Source organism: Trichoplusia ni, chromosome 10 (assembly GCF_003590095.1).
Source record: "Trichoplusia ni isolate ovarian cell line Hi5 chromosome 10, tn1, whole genome shotgun sequence".
NCBI lineage: Eukaryota > Metazoa > Arthropoda > Insecta > Lepidoptera > Noctuidae > Trichoplusia > Trichoplusia ni.
This window is the reverse complement of record NC_039487.1, coordinates 2,157,375-2,178,607: the sequence shown is the minus strand read 5'-3', so window position 1 is coordinate 2,178,607 and position 21,233 is coordinate 2,157,375. Positions and strand designations below refer to the sequence as shown.

The following is a 21,233-nucleotide window of genomic DNA, read 5'->3' as shown; positions in this document are numbered from 1 at the left end:
AAAAAGAGTTCCAGCCCTTTACTTATAAATACAATGAGTCCGACGAACAATAAATAATATCTAGACAACTATACGTAATATTACTTGTACTTGTGCAACAAAAAACGAGGTAGATTAAGCGTGCCTGGAAGCACAAAAAGTCCATATTATAAAATGTAGAGTCACATATGGGGCGCCAATAGCGGCAGCAACTCGGCCCGGCTCATGCGCGACAGAGCTCGCGCATCCAAACCCATCGCCGCAGCGGCGCCGCGCACGTCCAGCCCAAAGCTCTGCAGCAGCGCGGCCAGCGCCACCTCCTCGCCGGTGCGCGGGTCCCGCAGGCGCGGACAGGACCCGTTACACTGCGGCCACGTGCAGCGCTCCACCAGCCGCCGAGGTGCGCAGCCTCCGCGCGCTCTTCGCTTGCCGCCATCAAGCCTCTGCTCCCAACAGGCTAAAGCCCGTGGTAAGGTTATACCCGAAACGTTAATTGCCTGCCATTCGGGACGTGCGAGCGCTCCGTGTGCCAAACAAGCAGGAGCAAACGCCGCTCGCACAGAATTGAGACTGGAACGTAACGCCGCTCCTGTCTGATGCACTGCGTCCCACTGGGACCTGGTGCGAGGAGCGCGCACTCCTTCGGCAGCTAGCTGTGCCGAATCAAATAAATATTGAAACACGAATAGTGGCGTACGAATGTGGGCGTACAATCGATACCCAAAATAGCAAAGCCAAGGCTCCGCAGCGTGTTCTCGCACACAAGAGGTTGGAGGCTTGCCGCGCCACAGAGTATGACCGAGTTTAGCCACGGTGGCAGCCGGGGCTCGCCGTGATTTAGCTGGACGATCGAGGAACCAGCCGGAGTCGGCAATGGCTGCGACTCGGACGCCTTTTGACCGGAGAGCACGCCGAGCGGCATCCGCATGTAACATGACACCGGCTCCGCCAGCACTTGATCCCACAAGTAACATTCGCCCTGTGAGTCCGTGGTGAAGTAATTCCGACAATACACTCCGTACGATGAGTCGACCGGAAAACACGAACCTCGTGTTGGACTGCTTCGTGTTTCTGGTGCCAGCCCACATGTCGCTGGAGCAGTAGGGGAGGAGGACGTGGTTGGAGGCGTGCCACAGCGGGTTGGCGGCGGGGTCGGTGGAGAGCAGCGCGGGCGCGCGGCGGGTGCGCGGCCAGCGCGAGGAGGACATGAGTGCGGGCCGGCGCCGCCAGCGCGCGTTGCAAGACGCCGCGTCCCAGCAGTACCCGCCACCTTCCAGGTATACCACCCAATGGTCATTGTTAGTCCCCCGCCGGAAATAGTAACTGAAATGACACATTAAAAAGGAAAATGTTAAGTATGGCCGTCTCGGTATCAGTGTACGATTTAAATGGTTTTTAGTAGTTACACAAAAGTCAAAGCCTATTTGTTGCCGTTTCTATGCAATTGAAAAACATTTCCATAATCCATAAAGTATTAATGAACATACTTTAACGAACTATCCGTATTTAAAAGACGGAATAGTTACTCATGTGGTCGAATAACTGTTTCCTCTTTTAAATACAATGACTCTACATTTCTTAAAGGACACAAAACATGAGCAAAGAAAGAAAATGAAGATGAAAAATGTTTACATACCCGGCTGGAGAGCCATCGTTGCACGTTAGAGAGGTGTTCGAAAGCCAGACGAGACGCAAACTGTCAGGTGGAGACGTGCCTTCACAAACCTGACATAATATTACCTGCAGGACAAAACACAATAATTACTAATAATAATGACAAATACTTGATAGAAGCAAAGGTGAGAACTCAATAACGTCTTCGTCTCAATATCTATGTAAACAAACCAAGAGTGAAAAAAAAACTTTACCCTTTGAAGTTGACGTTAATTTGATTTCGAGATAAGGGCGACAATACTCTAATGATCATACTTTTTAAACCCATAATAATCAAAAATTCAGGATTATTAACGGAAAACGTCTTAAAGTTAAAATACGTATCTAATTAAAATTTAATGGTTGTAAAGTAATAATCTTATTTCTGAAATACTTCGATGGGTCGAAAGTGATTTTAAAGGCGCGCGTAATTAAATTATACTCCTAAAATACAACTTAGTTACGTAGCTTATTTTAGCCAGTTAACAAACTATTTTGTTTAGAATGTAACCAAATTAAAGTATGAACTCTGATGGAAAAAAGTTAAAAATGAAATCGATACATTTTAAGAACATAAACTATTTATTTATTTATTTGATTTACTTATATAGAACGGCCGCAGGCAATTTACACTTATTAAGGATACGACTATCACACTGGCTTCTCACAGCACTTCAGACACACAGACAAGATTTTCTTCCATTCATCGGCAAAAACGGCACTATGATTATTCCCGTTCTCACTATCCTAAGCAAAATCTCGACTTTAGGTATTACTTCATATTCTCTCTATTCAAACTACATTATCATTCATGTCAATTTAAAACAATAATTAGGTACTTTATAACTCGATAGCCTTGCATGTCTACAAGAATGCAGTTTGCATATTTCTTGATAATAAACCATTATCTTTATTGAATTCCTGTTGTTTCCATAATCATGTTTATTGAAATATTCCTTTGATTTCGCGTCATAAAATGGGAAACATACTTCTAGGTATTCGAGAGATACTAAGAAGTTTGTTTTCCAATTAAAATTACTTGACGATGTGATTTATTAATTAGTACAGATGTCAAAATACTTAAATTATGTTTTGAAATTAAATAAAAACTGTTATGGAATTAAAAACAACATATTTAAAAAAGTTATCTCATCCAAACTAAGGCGTCACTATGGACCGCTTTGAACAATTATCCGTCGATGTACTTGGCTACTTACAGTAATTACGAGATGTTAAGAAAAGCAACTATGTCGAATTGTTTACGATGTAATATTCAAAATGTCTGTATTTGTCAAAATAAACTAAAAAGATGTAGAGTCTACATCTAAGTAGGTAAGTAGCACCCAAGCAACGAGTGTTTGTACATATTTATATATGTCTACACTTTCAAGTACGTATGTAAACGCACCTGAACTAATAGCCAATACTGTTTAAGTGTTTACGAATAACAATTAAGAAACGCAAGTTACATTATGAACTTCTCAGAAACGAACGGTTAAAACGAGGCTTTCTTGTATCTGCGGGTCATGAAAAACAAAGCCTTTAGCGAACTCTTGGAATTAAGTAATTAGGAACATCGGCTTTTCTGTAATATTTGATTTATAAGTTACAATAAATTAAGTTGGACGGTAAATGTAGAGTTGTAGAAGAATTGTTTTAGAGAATTTAAACTGACGTCAGTTCGTCAAAAACACGGACGGAATAAGATATAAGAAAAAAAGAATATCTTACGCCAATCGCAAATAATTGGGAGCAGGGCAGGAAGGAGAGATACTGTTAAATTGAAAGTACTCATATAATAGTAATTTATCGTTATTAAAATAAATAAACTACGAAACAGCCCGCAAAAACCGGTAGATTCGATATTTTTCACGAAGTCGAAAGGCTCAATAAAGCAGTTGATTGGATCGGTAAAAGCCAAGCATAATGCATGAATTATCTCCCGTCTACAATAACTTGGTTACTTTAAATTACAATAACGTTATTTTTCGTTTTTTTCGTCTGCTTGGTAATGTTGCAAAACTATGTTTAATTTATATATATTTTGTTTCTTAAATATATTCTAAAGTTTTTATTAATCCCGTGCACTTTAACAGACATGAATATCGTTAAAAGAAATTACTAAAAATATTATTTGAACTAGAAGAAATAATTCCGCAAACCTTTTTAAGTAGTATATTAATTTGAAATAATTAAAGCGATTCACTCACAAAACTAAAAACAAACCGGTAAAAATAAATTTGTTAATTTACTACTTATTTTATGAAAAAACGCCGTATGTATAAAATTCATGAAGTTAAAATCTCAATCGAATATTATGTAAAAGTTTTGGTTATTAACTAAATTTCACAAAACCTAATATTGAAATAAAAACAACCGTCCGTTTCAACGTCAGTGATAACTTTCAACATTTATTCCGCTGTTGACATGCAGTCATAAACGGATCTAAGGTTCCGGTTATACCCCACTATTGACAATCACTGTAACCTGAAGCCGTAGCGTAAAAACACACGTCACAAAATAATGAAGCAATGCGTACACAGAGTGTCCAAACAATCCAGTGTTGGGTGCGGAGCAGTCCGCGGTGGCGCGTCATCGCTCCCGGGCGTGGGCTAGGTCGCGCGCGCGCAGACAGCGGGCCGCAGCACACCCCATACTGGCGGGCGCAGGGGCACCACTGCCGCCGCGCACTGCCCGAGCCGCACGGTAGCGTTCCCGCTGTTTACAAAATAAAGCCTCTATTTAGAGCGAGGGCGAAGGGCCGAGCGCTCACGCCGCGCCGCCCGACCGAGTAGGCGAGCGGGCGGCTCGTTTGTGCGGCAGGGGCGGCGGGACCGGCTCCGGCGGCTACATCAAACGCGCCGCAGATCAAAGGAGCCGCCGCGCGATCGGCATCCGTCATTATTATTATGCAAGCATTACGAGGCGCGCGTGACTCAGGCGAGAGGGCCACGCGAGCTGCGCGGGCGCCGCCCCCCGGCCCTGCGCACCCTCCACCTGTCAACGGCATCGACACCGAACAAAACGACCGCCCGAGCCCTCCCGCCGGCTGCTTCTCAGATTAGCCAGCCGTATTATGGGCTTTTTGGGAATTATTTTACACCTTATTACCTTTAAGCTTTGCGAACATCTTTATGGCGGGTCGTACGGAACTTGAACAATATTTATGTAAATAATGTACGATCATAAAATTCAAGCCAATTAACAATACCTAACCATGTAAAGAAAGTAAAAAATCACTTATCTAGCCATAGTCAATACTTTAACTTACTGGGTTATAGACTCTCTTTTTATGTGGAGCCCATGACCGATCTGATACCCTATAAGGTACTATACCTGTTATAAACACCAAGCACTATCCATATTATTTTTAAATAACACAATGACATTCATTAATTTATTAAATTCAATGCAAAACAACAGCTGTGTGTGTCTCTTGTTTTTCATAAATTTGTTGTGTTTTGACATAAGTAAGTATGTAAACGTATATCTAATTATACAAAATATGAATTTTGTCTGTTTAGAGACTAATTAACCATACATAATTGTCTCAAAATGAATAAGGAAACATTTGTGACCCCAAAATCATTAGAATCTATTTTTGATACATGTACATAAGTTAAAGTAAAACTTACCGAAAAACTCCATGTACAATGATTTTTATAAACTACCCAATATACATTTTGAAATTACTAAGCTAAATAAATATACCAAGATATAAGTGAAAGAATATCGATATCAAAATAGTTTTCTTTACAAAATTTTAAACCTTACCATTTTAAGGCATAGATTACCTACCATAACAAAGTAATCAAGATGAAGCTTATTTCAAAAAATCGAAATAAGAAGAAAGTGGAAAAAGTAGAGTCGAGTTTTATATTAAAAAATAGGAAGAAATGTAGAACTCTTCTTTTTTTCATGCTCTCAATATCTCAAGACGCAATATACTCGTTCCTATAGATCTAACTTAACGATGTATAAAACACATGATACTCATATTCCTAAAGTTTATTCAAAGGCGTAGTAAATAAAGTAGGAAATGTTTCCACGCTAAGTTCGAAGGCACTTACCTACATAATGCCCTCTACACCTTTGTTAATTGAACATTTAAGTTACTACGTGACTGACGGCTATTTTGTAGCTAACTTATGCTCAATAAAGTTTAAGGAGTTTCAGTAGAGTGACAATGATTTAGAATCACTCTATATTTTTACGATCAGACTTGAACAAGGAGTCGTAAAATAATTTCTTTTTACGTAAACGAACCGAGTTTCGAAGTCAATAAAGATTTTATCGTATGATTTGACTTGTGTATGGTCCGCAGGTGTTGTTTGAAAGCAAATTGTCCGGAGTGTATAAAACTGGACGTGGACACCGAGTTAAGTAGAATATAATTGGCGGTCGGCATGGCAGACGTTCAAAGCGTGTACCTGCCTGTAAAAATGCCATCATAAAGCCAAGCCGCCACAATGAGCCATTTGACAGTTGGTACCCACCTTTATGATGCCGACTCCTCTGATATACGAGCCGAACCCATTTAAGCTTATTTTATCGACTCCCAATACAACAATCTAGCTATCCCGCACAGTAAATCAGACATCTTAGAATTACTCGCGACTACCGCTCACAAACAGGGCGGAAAGAATAAACCATTTAGTTAGACCATTCGAAATCTTATAGCTTATTATTCAATCCCATTAAAGACTTAGTGGACGGCCTCTTTTAAAAGAGCTTTTAATATAAAAGACCATTATACAGCCCATTTTCCATAACAATGAACATAATATTTTTTTCGTCCATGCTTCGTTATATTGCTTATTATTAAATCATTATAGGCAGTGAAGGATATTTTTATACTTCCAAGTAATATAATACTGTTTGTGGGAACTGTTATTGCTTTATACACTATCAGAGAAGTAAAATATTCCGCATCGAGTACTTATGGGAATGTTTTTAATTAAAAGTCGATTTCACGTCGACATAGCAATGGAGAAGTGTGCTGAATAAATCATTAGAGCAGGCATCCATCAAAGCACTCAGTGCAGTTGTGAAATGACTTTTCTTAATTAAGACCCGATTAAATAACGTTACTTATTTTTGTTGAGCTATAATTCGCATTAAAGGCCGCAGACGCCTCAAACATTTAGTAAAACCTTCATTAGATCTACACATATCAAGCTCAAAGGCACATGTTGAAATTGCTGGTTCAACGAAAATGAAAACATTTCACAAATAGATCCAACCTCTGATTTTGTTAAAGTCATTCTCAGATAAAGCTAGCTTGGAAGGAACGCTCTTTTGTCTTACTAAAGGAAAATGCAAATACTAACAATGTCAGAACACTTAAGAACACTTAGTAAGGAGGGCACTACTATTATCGTTGTATAATATAATACGAATAAATAAAAGAAATCATTGTTTGCTCTCGAACCTACAAGTTGAATCCATTTTGTTAAGAAACAACGTTCATTAGTAAGCAATTCACGATAATGACGGTTTTTCGCCGAGCGCTGCTCTATTCTATTTCGTTAGTATTCGATATAAGTATTTGTACACTCAATATCACTGGATAACGATGAAGTAAGGTAGGTACATAATGGTATATCCAACATAATAGTCTTTATCTTACACCATAATGAAGAACTTTCTATTGCGTTTGAAAATATCGAAATTCATCAAAGCCGTCGTCAACATTTTAGAGCCAAGCAAAAAATCCACAACTTTTTGGAGCAAAATAATGTGAGTATTTTTTTTTTGTTTTAACCACAATTGTTCCTTCAATTTTCGATACTTTTATATTTATCAGCCTAACTGGCTATAATACTCACAAAATGTAAATAAAAAGGATATAAGCCACCAATAATCTGATCTTTACCTGTTCATTCAAAGAAGAAACGCTCGAAACGATTCCGGTTTGCAATACTACATGCAAACCGGATAATTTTACAAAACCTGCCTTGCCCTGTATCATATTTTCCTACTTACACATATTCCAGTTACTACGAAGTTTAGTAAGACAAAAGACCAATCCCAAAATGCGGTAAGCTCATATTGAGCCAGTCACAGTACATTGTTACTCAATCTTGACGTAGCGTGGTAGCGGATGGCAATAAAACTTTGTTAAGAGGACACAAGCTACTTTGTATTCCGGATAACTACCCGCAGACAGTGCTTTTACTTCCCCCCCGAACTAGAATCTACAAAGAATAACATTGAAACTGGAACTGTGGAATGGGAACCTTATGACCAGATAAATAAACTAGTTCTGAAGTCTCTTTTGAATGAATAATTTAATTGTATCCAATTAAATTGCGTCTAAATTTCCAAAAATTTTGTTTATGTTTATTTTGCTTTTTAACCTGATACCAAGCTAGGTCATGATTGGCTGCCGGTTTCACCGAGTTCGGATAATTACATGATCACCGTTTGGCAAACTAACCTCGACCAGCCATTTGACTGGTATTACTAGAAAACATTACCCACTTCATACGATTATTGGAGTAAGCCTTTATCCAGTTCTTAATCCGAACTATAGATTACAAATATGCAAGTAGGCCCAGCAGTACAGCTTATAGTGATTTAGAAAGCTGGTGAGAATCCATCAGCAATCCGACAGAAAAGCTGTAATATCATTATTATCTGGCAATGTATGTCCATGTGTAAGAAAACCTTCCTAACCATCTGCGTGTTATATTTTCCAGGATCATTGTTCACTGCGTTCCATTTCTTCCAGCGCAGTGTTCGTAACAGAATTTATGCTTTCTTCACTGTAACATAGAGTTTCGTGAATTTCTGTTCTATATTCCGTTAGTTACTTAATAATTTAGCGTATTTTAGTTGTTTACCTATCGCGAACACGTTTCAAGTCTGTTTTGGAATGTTGCGCTCTCGCCGGCGTTAAATTGCGGCACATTAATTTTATAATACAACAACATCAGTCACATTTAGCTCGTTTCATGTTCAGATATAAACTCTTAGAAGTTTGCGATTCAAGTTATAAATAACTAAGTTTAGTAGATATTATACTGACAGTAGACAAATATACAAAGTGCTGTGTTTTGGGTAAACTTGGAAGTTAACAACTGGGCATAACTTTGGTCGCTGTCATTGTTAATAAGCTAAAATCAGCCTTTCAATTAAAGTTCTAAAAAATATCGATATTTTAAGTATTACGTATCTACTTTTGATAAAACTTAAGATATAAGAAACAGACAATAAAAAAACAGGTTTTTCACATGAACACTTAAAATAATAGCTTAAATTGAACTCAAGCTTATATGATACCCATCACGTCAATAAAATGAATTACAGGAAATAACTTCTATTAAAAATTCTAAAATAAAAGGCTGGCATACCCTAGCCATTTTATGTTCCTGTTGCTATCATGTTACATGGGCTCGAACAAAATATATATACGAGTGTAAGTACCTACATCTAAACAGAATTGCATCGGCCATTCGTTCATTAGTAACTCGTAACGTTCTACGTGATCCCTGGGTCAAAATAAACCTGTAGGTACTTAGTAAATAGCAAAAGGCTTGCCGCCCGTCGAGGTAATCGTTGTCAGTGACCACAAAATAAATTACCGAGCTGTTTCGTGGGTGAACGTCAACGGTCAAAGGACTTATTTCACTTTATGCCTTTGGGAATAGCCTTTAGAAATCACATTCGTGACAGTTATATTGCTCACAAATGTGAGCGTAAAATTAAACTTAATTTATAAAGTTTAATATGATTGCTACAATTTAGAATTAAAGTCTTTACTTTGACGAAGGTTGGTTTACTATTTGTCTGTTCTTGTATGCAGTAGTTCGTTCACTGGCTTTGACAAAATTTAACTAGATACTACCTACTAGTTATTTTACTTAATTATTAGAAGGCTTTTAGAAATGGGCCTGTAAGATGCACGAATTAAATAGGTAGGTACGTTGATGTCCAATCCAATACCATACTTTATTAGACCTCATACCTTTAGATAACATTACCTATGGAAAGTAAATAAAGTACCAATAAACTATACTGACCTAACCTAACCTAATAGAAAATATAAATTGATTAAATAATAAATTATAATTATCATTGCAGACGTATGTTAGTACTGATTAGAAACCGCGCTTATTGATAATGAAATCAATACGTTCTAGTATAAGTTTCTGTAGACCTTGGTCTATACGTAGACATAGGAACACAAAATTCTAATCAATAGGTACCTGGTACAAATAAAAATATATCTCTAACAGCGGGGGTACAAATGAAGATAAAACCGCCCGATATTCTAAAAACTATGAATTGAATAGAGAGAATAGAATGCGATTTTTTCACAAAGGACAATATCCCGATTCAAAGGGCCCATTCAATGTGCTAATAAAACCTTTGTATGGGATAGAGAGGATATTATCATATCCTAACGGAAATGATAACAGTAATTGTCAACATCAGCAGTAATTGTATGCGGTAGTTTACGTTGATTATAAACAATAGCTAGTCTCCTGTTTACGATTGCCCACATGAATAAGCATTGTATTTGTAACCGAGGTACGAATGGGCGAGTAGAGCAGTAGCAAGCGCGCGACTCCCCGCGGCCCACAGCCTCCGAATCACAATAAATCTGAACCGATAAGTAGTCGAGCGGATTGTCGGCGCGGCGCGATCAAAGCGAGGGGAGGAACATGAAAGGCGCCGCCGCCGTCCGCCGAGATGTTTCATTCGGAGCCGCGTTTCCACCTCCGCCCGTCACGTTATGCCGGCCCTTTGTTGTGTGACATTTTAATTAATTTGATTTTAATTTTGAATGACACATTTACAGATTTAAATGACGAAGGCCAAGTGTTCAAACGATGACGCATTAATGGAACTGCGTGAGACGTAAAATTAAAAATGTGTGACTACTGGAAGATTGGCATGTATAAAATTGCTACTAGTTTCATATTTTTACGTTGATAACTACACTTGAACTTTTAGTTTCTTCGAAATCACTTAATTAATTCTTAACCGCAGTTCGTATTAAAGCCTTTATTGTTGAAAATCTTGGGTAACCGTATCGAACTAGCCCGTGGAGCTCAACTAAATAGTACACAGAGATTGTAGCAGTTATTACTTTATATGCATGAAGCAATAACACCGTACCTTTGAGAGTAGCGTCTACTGGCGTCTAGTGTAATTAATTTGCCATAAACAACTCGCATTAGCTATACATTCCTGCTTTGCTTTATCATACTTACGCCTTTAGTGAACCGCTCGACTCGGGCTTACATTTACACAATAGTGGACTTTTGATGTTACAATTCAACTGTCGATGTATGAGTAGGTATGGGTACCTATTACACCTTTTATTTTTGCATGATTGCTGTACAAGCTGGTGTCAATTTTAAAACGTACGTTTCTGTAGGGTTTTAAACTCTACCTATACCCTTTTTTTTAATACGCAAAATTTATTCTGCAATGCAGTTTATTCCAAAATATATTGGTGCGTCCTGGGATTAAAACTTACGACCTTTGGCTTAGCATTCATTGGTCTGCTAAGCCAAAGCATGCCAAAGCAAGCATTGGGTCAGACCACTAGGCTATCACTGCTCTAACCAACTTATAGCTAGAGGTATATATTTGTCGGCATGTCGTCGAGAATCGTAAGATACGCTCGGAAAGTCATAAAAAGGCAATTAAATTAGAAACAAGAGGTATTTTATATACGTATATTTGCAAAATAAATATTAACAGACAAAGGAATAGTTTTCCATCGCATCCTTCAGATATACTTCAACATAAAATAAAAATGTTTCACATAACAACCAGTTTAATTCCAATGGTTTGAAGGTGTTAGCATAATATGCGCTTTAAATACATAAATAATATATGTATAGGTACAATTTAATATGAATATGGACTCAATAAAAAATAAGGCACTCTCTTTATCACAGAACACATCGTCTAATATCCTACAAACTTGTATACAATTTATTCAACTATATAAAATGTACCTATACAGTTTTCATATAGTTTATGTACAATTTTACACAATACGCACACTCCTACTCTAGTACTAAACGAGTGAACAATATATAGATAGATAATCAATCAATTTACTTTCAAGACCAAAGTTTAATTGTACGGAGTGTCGGTCCAAATAAATATTGTTTATTTCAAGGCTCCACAAAGAATTCCTAGATGTAAAACGATAAATAACAATTGAAAATAAAACTAAAATACAATTAAGATGTTGATGAGATGAGATCTAAATAATGGCAAGACGAACCGACCACTATGTAACGTATGATAATGATAATTTATTGTCCCTACGTGGTGTCAAAAGCCCTCGAGATTCTAAACTCGTGACTCACGATGTCCTAACATTAAGGGCTGGACACACGCACTAAGCGTCACGACGAACTCTACAAATACGTTCTCTCTCTACACTTGTATATAAAGCTGTTTTTCACTCCTACTTTTAGCGCCAAACTTTAGGAAGATACCTCGAATGAAATAAAATGAGGTTTTATTATAAAGGAGTACTTATAAGTTTACTTGTGACAATATTGCGACATGTCAGAAGGAAGACACTAAATTAAATACGTTTATACCCTCAATAAAATTTAACGATCTTAATATTTGTTTTACTACATGATACCTTATTATGCATTTTTATTGCTTATAACATCCTCAAAAATGTATGTTAATTTGATATAACATACTTTTGATGCGAACCCCAAATTTATTATTCACCCATCCCCAAGTTACTTACAACACGTTTCTTTTACAACGCAATTAAATATAATGTTATAAAAATATATTTTCGTATAATTTATATTGTACTTAAAGTTTGAAATAAATTGTTGCGGTACTTTAAAAGGCAATAAAAGTACCTCAAGAAGACATTAATGTATTATTTTATTTCAAAAACTTAATGACTGTCGAGTTCCTGCTAGAGACCCATTGACCTTCGCAGATGACAAAGTATTGATGTGTCGTAATAATCATCATCTTCGTAGAGATGTTAAAATTATAATCACTTGACTTTAATCTATGATGTTCTTTAAAGCTTTTCTGTGCACAAGGACAAAAAAAGACATACAAATTTATTGAGTTACGTTCACAGGCACGTGTCATTGGATCATATAGTCGAGAGATATTGGAGACTAGCCTTCCATCATGTACAAAACACCTTACGAGTGAGGTACACAAAAGTAAGCCAAGGTGTACAATATTTCTCTACAAAGCGATTTAAAGAAACGATTTTCTATTTGTTGAGCTTTGTAAATCTTAAGATTCCGGAAAACAGTATTTAAACGGAGAATAAAGATACTTAATAAGAAGTATGTAAGAAACGTTTGAAATAACGTTATGTATTTTTTTTTCTGTAAAACTTTTTGACGTATATTTACTCAACCGGGTATTGAAAAAACTGTACGGCTTTTTGTAAATAAATTGTGATACAATGATGATCGAACGGCCTATTTACTAAATGAGAGATTCAAAATCATTATTGTCGATAAAAATGCGTGGAAAATGTTTTGATGAAATCTTATCAAAAAGTTCTAATATCGAATATTGCTCATGAATTTGCTAACACAAACAGACCAAACAAGAAAATTCATTTACAGTTTCAGTAGAACTTCACATATTATATAGTCTTTCCATACATTTTATTAAGTCTGTAACAAAAAATAACATTCAGGAGATATCAACTACTCAGTTACGAGGCTACACGCACACATACATAAAAACTTATTACATTCATGGCAGTTCCATATACTCATCCTATTATTACAAAATTACGCAAAAATAAGAGTATTAAATATACATTCGAAAACACCTGGAAACACAGCAGACATTTTCACAATTTCATTTATAAAATTGGAAACTAATTTACATTTTAAATATCACTTATTTATAAATAGTTTAGTATACTCGGACTTATTAGAGCCTCATTACCACAGCCTAAAGCTTCTATTATGCGTTAAAAGCAAGCATTTTATATACAGTCGAAACCCCAACATGTGAAAGGATAAGGAGTTTTTATTTTCAAGTACCATGAACAAAATAAAATGCGTTTCAATAGTAATTTGTTTTTCATTCTATTAATCACAGTACTTAAAACAGGATTTTGAACCCCTATGTTACACAACTTTAGCCTTTCATACGCCGGAGAAGTATACCAATATATTATGACGTTTTAAGTCATTTAGTTTTGTTACGGTTGTGAATGACCTATTTTCTAAGTTTGAAAATTGTGTAAATTGAACAATCATGGCTTTAAAACGTCGTTCATACGTCTGATAGTCTAATTATAGATGTCAATAGCAAGCGCGACACCTTACACGCGTAACCTTGATACTAATATGTAGATCAATAGTTTACATATTGATGTTTAATACATATTGAACTACAATACCCTTGTAACCCTATACTTGGTTTGACTTCTGTACTGTAAAGTGTTTTGTTATTTATATTTCGAACAAATTGTACACGTCAAATAATGTCCAAAAAGGTTAAACTTTGAGGGTCTATCATAACCTCTTTAGAGTTGAAGAAGAGAGACAAGACTCTACATTACGCCTCCTGTTCCCAAAATATTCTAAGGCGTGTCAAGCCTCTTACGCGCGCTTGCTATACATCTGGTATTCGCGTATCATAAGTATTATGTAGGTATATTCTCAGCCCAGTGAGAAGAACTGCTTGCTGGGGAACTTAGCTCTCTGTTTCTTAATGAAGTCTCGCGCTTGTCTGTCGCCTTGTCGGGTTTCAAGTGCTTTTATTGCTTCGCCGTCTGTAAAAATATAAGATGAGCACTGTAATGTAATTGTAAATAAAAGTCGTAATTTTTAATGCACAATACAATGCCTTTTACTACTCAGAATCAAATAAGATGAAATTTAATAATAACGCCGAATTACGCTTCTTAGTGCCAACTTTTAGGGAGCAAGGCTTTGTTTAAACTACATATGTTAACTTTGTTTAAATTTGGGTAAAGATCGGGTCGACTGATTTACCTAACATTGGTATTAAAACGTTTATGCCAGCGGTGAACCGTTAAATCGTTACCGTTAAATCCATGGGTATCTATCTAACCCTCCTCCCAAGTACGACAGCTTGAAAACTGCAATTTTTGGGAACGAAACGGAACCGTGCCAGATGGTCGAAGTCAGTACTACATTATAGTTTACATCGAGGCGGGGTGACATTCTCTATACAGAAAAAAAACCCGCAAATAAAATAAGATAGAAAAATAGTTTACTGGCTGTCCTTCCCAGTAAACGTTGTTTTGCCATGTAAGTTATTTCTAGTTAAAACCCAATTACCCAATATGTATACAAAATTTCATGACAAACGTAAGCGTTTCGGAAGAATTCAATTTCGTACACCGTGACATGAGACTGTTATATAAATGTACATAATAATGGTAGTGTACTGACCGATGCTGGTGGGTCGGGACAGCGGCAGCAGCTGCTGCGGCAGGCTGGAGATGGGCGCGGGCGTGTGCGGGACCTCGCTGAAGTGCAGGTAGCACTCGCCCACGAACGTGTTGCTCACGCTGAACATGTCCTTGTCCTTTATCACCAAGTGGATCAGCCCGTCTGCAGTGCCACGCTGCTCGGGGGTCAGAGGGCTGGAATACACAGATTATTTTAATTAAAACCTATGAATACAACAAAGACTTAAGATTGCAGTACATTGACGACAGTAAAAAGAGCTCAATAGACCAGGGTCAATTTTCAGTGGAATCAATTTCTTTTTGCTACAAATGTATTTCAATCCGTCATTAGCGCTTTTTTCTTCGCAACTAATAAAATATTGTATGTCCTCTAAATGGTTTCTTCTCTAAATCATAGCCTATCAACTAAGTATGTTACAAATAAGAAATACTAATTACCGACTTATGACGTCATACGTTATGCTTTTGAAGCTTGTTTGTAAAGATTGTCACAGCACTATAAATCAAAAGTCAAATGTTTCCTGTTTATAGTAAACCTAGAATGACATTGGTTTAGTAACAGTTCACGGTCGGTTCTACTTTACGCATATAATTCTGGAAATAGCGGCTATGACATTCCACGATTAGAATAGCACAATATTTGCCACCATGAAATTTTGTCACGTTTAAAAAATAAACAAAATTGCTATGCAGGTCTAAAAGCGTTGACCTCATTTATTTATACATAATTCAAATAATTTAAATGTTCTTTATTTTGAAAATATATTAAGAAAATAAAAAATAATGAAGCTAGAAGATAAACACGGCGGCAGAGTGCCAAGTAATTCGTATCACTTGGCCTGCACTGTCTATAATCTATTTCAATCCAATATTAGATGTATCGGAATTTTTACTGTCTCAATGTCATTGTTCTTAGAAGTGTGCAAAAAGTACGCTTTAAACTAAAATTAGAAATAGAAATAAAATAAATTACAAGTTATTTAAGTTTGTTAACTTAGTTTATGTACATATGTGTGTAAGAAGCTTTATTTACGTCACTATATAGTTTTAATGTTGCATAATTCTCACTTCATAGAATAATTCATAAATTCTACCCTACATACTAAATACTAAATATCTACTTTGAATGATTTGTTCACGCATTTAACAGTATAAACACGACATCAAATCATACGACTTTTTGCCATGCGGCTCACATGATTGATATTTATATGACGTTGGAGATTTCACTTTAACGTCATATCTTTAAACTGCACTAACAATGTTCGACATTATTAAGGCAATCCTAAGTCATGCCAATAGAATTAATAATGTTAAACAAAACCCGTCAACGATTTAATACAAAGACGTGCGAAAGTTTTCACTAGATTTTAGACTTATGCTAATTACTGAAATATATTTTTAGAATTGCAGTGGTTGAGTTGAACTTACATGAGGAACATTTCATCGTAAAGCGGGAACAAATTCTTATTATGTGTTTGTGTTTTCGGTTTCTGTACGTTTGCAAACGTATCTTCGGGTAGTAAGGCCACTCGGACGTAGGAATCACAAAGACCTAGAATAATACATTAAACAATTAGAAAAGGGTTAAATTTATCCTAATGCGAATGGGCTGATCCAGCTATTACATAATAAAAAATATTATTTTCAGACAAAACAATTTTACGATAAATCTGAGAAGCGGAGTTTCTTTAGCGAAAGTAGGCAGAAAAAAAGTCAAAATTTAATTTCGATAAGAGGATTATGAATCAGTTATTCTACATATTGAAGGGAAGGGCAAAATCGGATGTTTTATAACATTTTAAAATGTATAATCTTACCATTCGAATCCGCTGGCATCAAATTCCTCGCATTCATAATTTCAATCTTCAGATTATCATCAATAAACTGTGCTCTCACAGTCAACATTCCCATCTTAGGCTCCTGTATGGTCTGTTGTTCCTGCCACCGTTCCAAATGGAACTGGTGTATCAGTTCCCTCGTCTCCATGCCGTGAAGCTTCAGCAAGTACTCGACGCGCTTCAGTGTCTCAGAGGAATACGCCTCACTGTTGTCTTGTCTGAACGATCTGATCATTATCTTCAGGCATTCGTGGAGATTCGAGAAGAAAGCTGGTGGACGACGTTTCTGTAAATTTATGAAGAAAATATTATTTATTGAGCATAAAAATGATTTTTTTTTCAACATATTCCATCACCATGATGCTATAACATATTGACATTACAAAGCGGTTTTGTACAAACTGTCACCTTTGTGGTCATGCATATGTAAGGATAAGGCATAAGGATTCGTTTTTAATCTCGCATGATTCATTATTACATGCAGTTCGTGCTTTTCGAAGTAACATTCAAACATTGTATCAATGTTTTGTAGTCTGGTAATAATTAAACGCCTAACAATGACACACCTAATACAAGTGATACAATAGAATATTTTCTGTAAATATATGCATATTGGATCTTTAAATGTAGTCGTGCAATGATCGGTTCTATATCGGTTCTTAAACATTCCAATAAATTAAAATCGATCTAAGCAATCAACATTCTGTTTCTTCATTCCGCTAATAAAAATATATCTAACATTCCCTAAGCTAATAATCATTTTTTAGAAAGACATACGAGAAACTAAAAGGACATTCAACACCGCAGCATATAACATTTCAGTACGGTGTCAAACATGCTATATAACATTACAAGATTACATTACAGTCCCTTTAAATAATTGGACAGTAAGCGACTAAGCATACAAACATTATGACGAGGACAATATTCAGAGACCTTTGACATCCACTATACAGTCAATGAAAGTCATCAACTAGTAAACATATCTAAAGATACACGAAACATTGAAGCCAGATTGGAAATACACAAGATTTCGTATACATTGCGCGCATTGATCGTCAGCAATATTTACACTTAGTTCACAGAACAAGCAATGTATACAAAATAACGTGTAAAGTCGGGACAAGAGCAACATAATACAGTAACATAAACAGGGTGCTTGTTATATGTATAGGTTTACCGCGTCGAGGTTGGCGGCTGCCGATTTGCTCAAGCGTCTCGGGTCGATATAGTGAGTTATCTTTGCCCTTCGGTGCTATTAAAAACAACAACAAATGATTTTAAATAAGGCTTAAAATGCGCACGCAGTCTAACGGAGTACATAAGGTGACACTTAGCGTTCAAACAACTTAATTATAAATCAACCAGGAACAAATGTGTGTCATTGTAATATATTATTAAAAACATCATTCAAGAAGTTTTCAAGGTTATTTCTTCACTACACTATTGCACTTAGACTTTACATGGTGTTCTTAAATAATCTAAAATGAACTTTCAAATTCAATTGTTTCTGGTTGTACTAAATACAAATGAGCATCTATTCATTCAATCTAAATAAAACACATCAGATACAATATACTGCTAACAAAGTGCATATAACCAAATAACAAAGTCACTCTATACTCATTCAAGAGGCACTTATGTGAAGTGCACACTTAAAATTAATAATTGCAGTAGCGTGCAATACAAATACAAATTATTTACCCTGAACAAAAGAAAGTTGGGAGACACTTTGTTTTTTCCAAAATATCTACGCCTAAACAAGCGAATACGGGTGGCTAGTTTCTCATTCTACAAATGAAAATTAATAATGCGTTAGTATTGGAAGGAAAGTTATTTTGTATGAGTCCTGTGAATTGTATGGATTCCAATGTATGTATGTTATTAACATGTTATTGTTTGTAGTGTTTCTTGTATTAGTAAATAGTTAAGACGTAAAGTTCAGCGTATTAGAAACACTATGCTATATTACAGCTGTTAGCGGGTAAGTTATTAAAAATAGGGTCCATAGTAATAACATAGCCAAAGATAGGTTATACTGCAAGGGTTTGAATTTTGACATAACTTCTAAACAAGTAACTTTAAATGGCTGAAATTGTGATCAAGGAAGATGCCTAGGACAGCGACTTTAGCCAAGCGTCAATTCTACAGTAGTTAATGTTAACAGAAAACCAACGCAATGTATGAAAATGACATTTCGTTTCAAGTCACGTGACTTACATCCGTAATATTCATACATTCGAGCTGGCGAATTTTCACTAGGCTAAAGGGGCAAGACATATTATGAGCTGAATATTTGTCTTTAACGTTTTGGTATATCATATGCCATTCCAAAAAAAAAAAGTTTAAGTTTTGTCGAAAATCGACCGCACCATACTGAACCACATCTATTATACGAAGGAAAACTATCTATGGATATGTTATTGATATGGAAAGTAATTTTAAAACTATAAATCTAAATCTCACCTCTAAGTTCGCCTGTATGAGTTCATAAAGTACTTTTCCAAGTTGATCCCATACGATATCGAGTGTTCTCGAGAAGTTTTCGTTGTTTAAATGTTGGTATAATGTGTCGAGGTTCGCTTCTAAGTAGCGCATAACGCGGTCCATACTTGAACAGTCTTGATGTAATAGTTCCGCGCCCTCGATCAAGAAACGGGTGATGGACGGCATCATCTGAAATAGGCCAAAAATTGTATATTAGCAGATATTTGATAAGCGTTTATTTTAACTTATTTGAAGATATGAATAGTTTTTAGGGCTACAATCTAGTTATATTAATGGTTTTTGCTTGTGCTCTTATATCATACAATAAAAATATGAATATCTCACCTTTTTAACCATAACTTCTAAAAGATCAACAATTTTATTTCTAACAGTATCTATTGCATTGGCGATGACGTTTTGAAGTGTTTCTTTGCATCTGAAATAAGAAAACAAAACTAATTAATTTCGACATATCATCGGAACTAGATATAACAAGTGCTAGCTGCCAGTTGTACTACTCCATTGTTAAAGATTTTATAATAGAACAGAACTTTTTAAGACCTTATGATATGATGTATTTTTCGGCGTGAAGAAAGGAGAAACCGCGAAACCACGACGCATAACTATTATACCGGTAAAACCAGTAATCCTTACCTCTGCGCCTCTATAGGCGAGCGGGCCTCGCACATGCGGTGTATGATGTCGTCCATGGCGAGCTCCCGCACGAAGGGCGCGAGGCTCTGGCGCACGTAGTCGATGTTGTTGATGGCCACGCACCACTCCGTCGTCACCTCGAAGCGCGCCTCGAACACGCTGCTCACCGCGCCCAGGCCCTCCACGCGCGACGCCATCTTGTCCGAGTAGAACACGCAGCAGCGGCAAATGTCCTAAGGATACAAATTCGCTAGTTATTTTTTGACGAGTCAAGTTAAAGGTCGTCCCACTATGAAATTTAAGTGAAGGAAGTTACAAAAAAGTAGGATCAAACTGGATGAGAGGCAAATAAATAAAAAGAGAGAGCGACGGTTTACATCTGAAGATGTACATTTAAACGGTCGTAATGAGGATTACGTTGCGTCATGTTAATAGAGTAATACAGTGCCTTACAATGGTGCTAGAGGAGTGCTGTTTTAGCAAAGAGATGCCGCACAATACAACGGTTAATATTTTTTTATCTTGTTCCAAAGCAAAAACTTAGCTTAACATAGTTATAAGGAGTCAGAAAACTAAAGTATAACAAAACACTACAGGTAAACCTAAATCTAAATACTAAAACATACTTACATCAATAATTTTCGCTACAAAAGTATAACATCCTTCGACATCAGGCCACGCCAGCTGCTGCCAAAAGATCTTGATCTGATAGAAGATAGCCAGGGTATCGACACCGGAACTGCTGTACTTAACATTGGTATCTACTGGGGCCAAGTCATCAAGGTCCACGGCCTTTTCAATGCGCGTGAGGGCTTTGTAAGCGGCGATATCGAGCCATTGTGCCACGCCCCCGAAGAACCACGCGTGGAACTTCGATATGGCGTATGACTGCCAGTCTGTCTCGTTGAGACCTTGGCCTAGCCTGCAATGATAAAAGTTAGTTTGAATATAATATGAGTAAAGTAAATATATGAGTAACTGATTACTTAAATGGAAAAATACCTCATATCCTTTATTTATATTTGCCTTGTTATCTTGTAAATAAAAAATACGGGGAAAAACATAATATGTTATTTTTCAAGATACAAGTAAAACTCTACTGAAATAACGAAAAAAACATAAAGTTAAGGCTGTATTTATTTCAGCAACCTTCACTTTGTCAAAAGTCCGTGGGTATTTGACAAAGTGCT

General features: G+C 36.5%; 2 protein-coding genes across 10 annotated transcripts in view; both read right to left on the bottom strand.

Moving 5' to 3' along the window:
- Positions 1–2: 2 nt before the first annotated feature.
- Positions 3–4,902, bottom strand: LOC113497964 (palmitoleoyl-protein carboxylesterase NOTUM). Its single transcript, XM_026877813.1, has 3 exons — positions 4,172–4,902; positions 1,616–1,719; positions 3–1,302 (listed from the first exon to the last, which is right to left on the bottom strand). The coding sequence occupies exons 1-3, from the start codon at positions 4,226–4,228 to the stop codon at positions 162–164; spliced, it is 1,302 nt and encodes a 433-aa protein (XP_026733614.1). The 5' UTR covers positions 4,229–4,902; the 3' UTR covers positions 3–161.
- Positions 4,903–11,310: 6,408 nt separating this feature from the next.
- The window catches only part of LOC113497952 (protein unc-13 homolog 4B), a 53,112-nt gene continuing 43,189 nt past the window's right edge, over positions 11,311–21,233 (bottom strand). For 7 of the 9 annotated variants that reach the window (XM_026877790.1, XM_026877791.1, XM_026877789.1 and 4 more), the window contains 9 exons: positions 20,674–20,965; positions 20,044–20,276; positions 19,735–19,825; positions 19,369–19,578; positions 18,083–18,157; positions 16,882–17,188; positions 16,493–16,616; positions 15,042–15,235; positions 11,311–14,395 (listed from right to left, as the gene is read on the bottom strand). In XM_026877790.1, coding sequence (XP_026733591.1) covers positions 14,283–14,395; positions 15,042–15,235; positions 16,493–16,616; positions 16,882–17,188; positions 18,083–18,157; positions 19,369–19,578; positions 19,735–19,825; positions 20,044–20,276; positions 20,674–20,965 — 1,639 coding nt within the window. In that variant the 3' untranslated portion in view covers positions 11,311–14,282. The remainder of the gene's footprint in view (positions 14,396–15,041; positions 15,236–16,492; positions 16,617–16,881; positions 17,189–18,082; positions 18,158–19,368; positions 19,579–19,734; positions 19,826–20,043; positions 20,277–20,673; positions 20,966–21,233) is intronic. The other 2 variants (XM_026877792.1, XM_026877798.1) reach the window with 1 other exon arrangement.

Bases quoted from the DNA above. Each gene is read 5' to 3' on its own strand.
- LOC113497964 (XM_026877813.1), bottom strand. From the start codon at position 4,228: ATGACGCGCCACCGCGGACTGCTCCGCACCCAACACTGGATTGTTTGG. The intron at 1,720-4,171 runs GTACGCATTGCT...TTTGTCCTGCAG, and splicing joins GGATTGTTTGGACACTCTGT to GTAATATTATGTCAGGTTTG. The intron at 1,303-1,615 runs GTATGTAAACAT...GTGTCATTTCAG, and splicing joins AACGATGGCTCTCCAGCCGG to TTACTATTTCCGGCGGGGGA.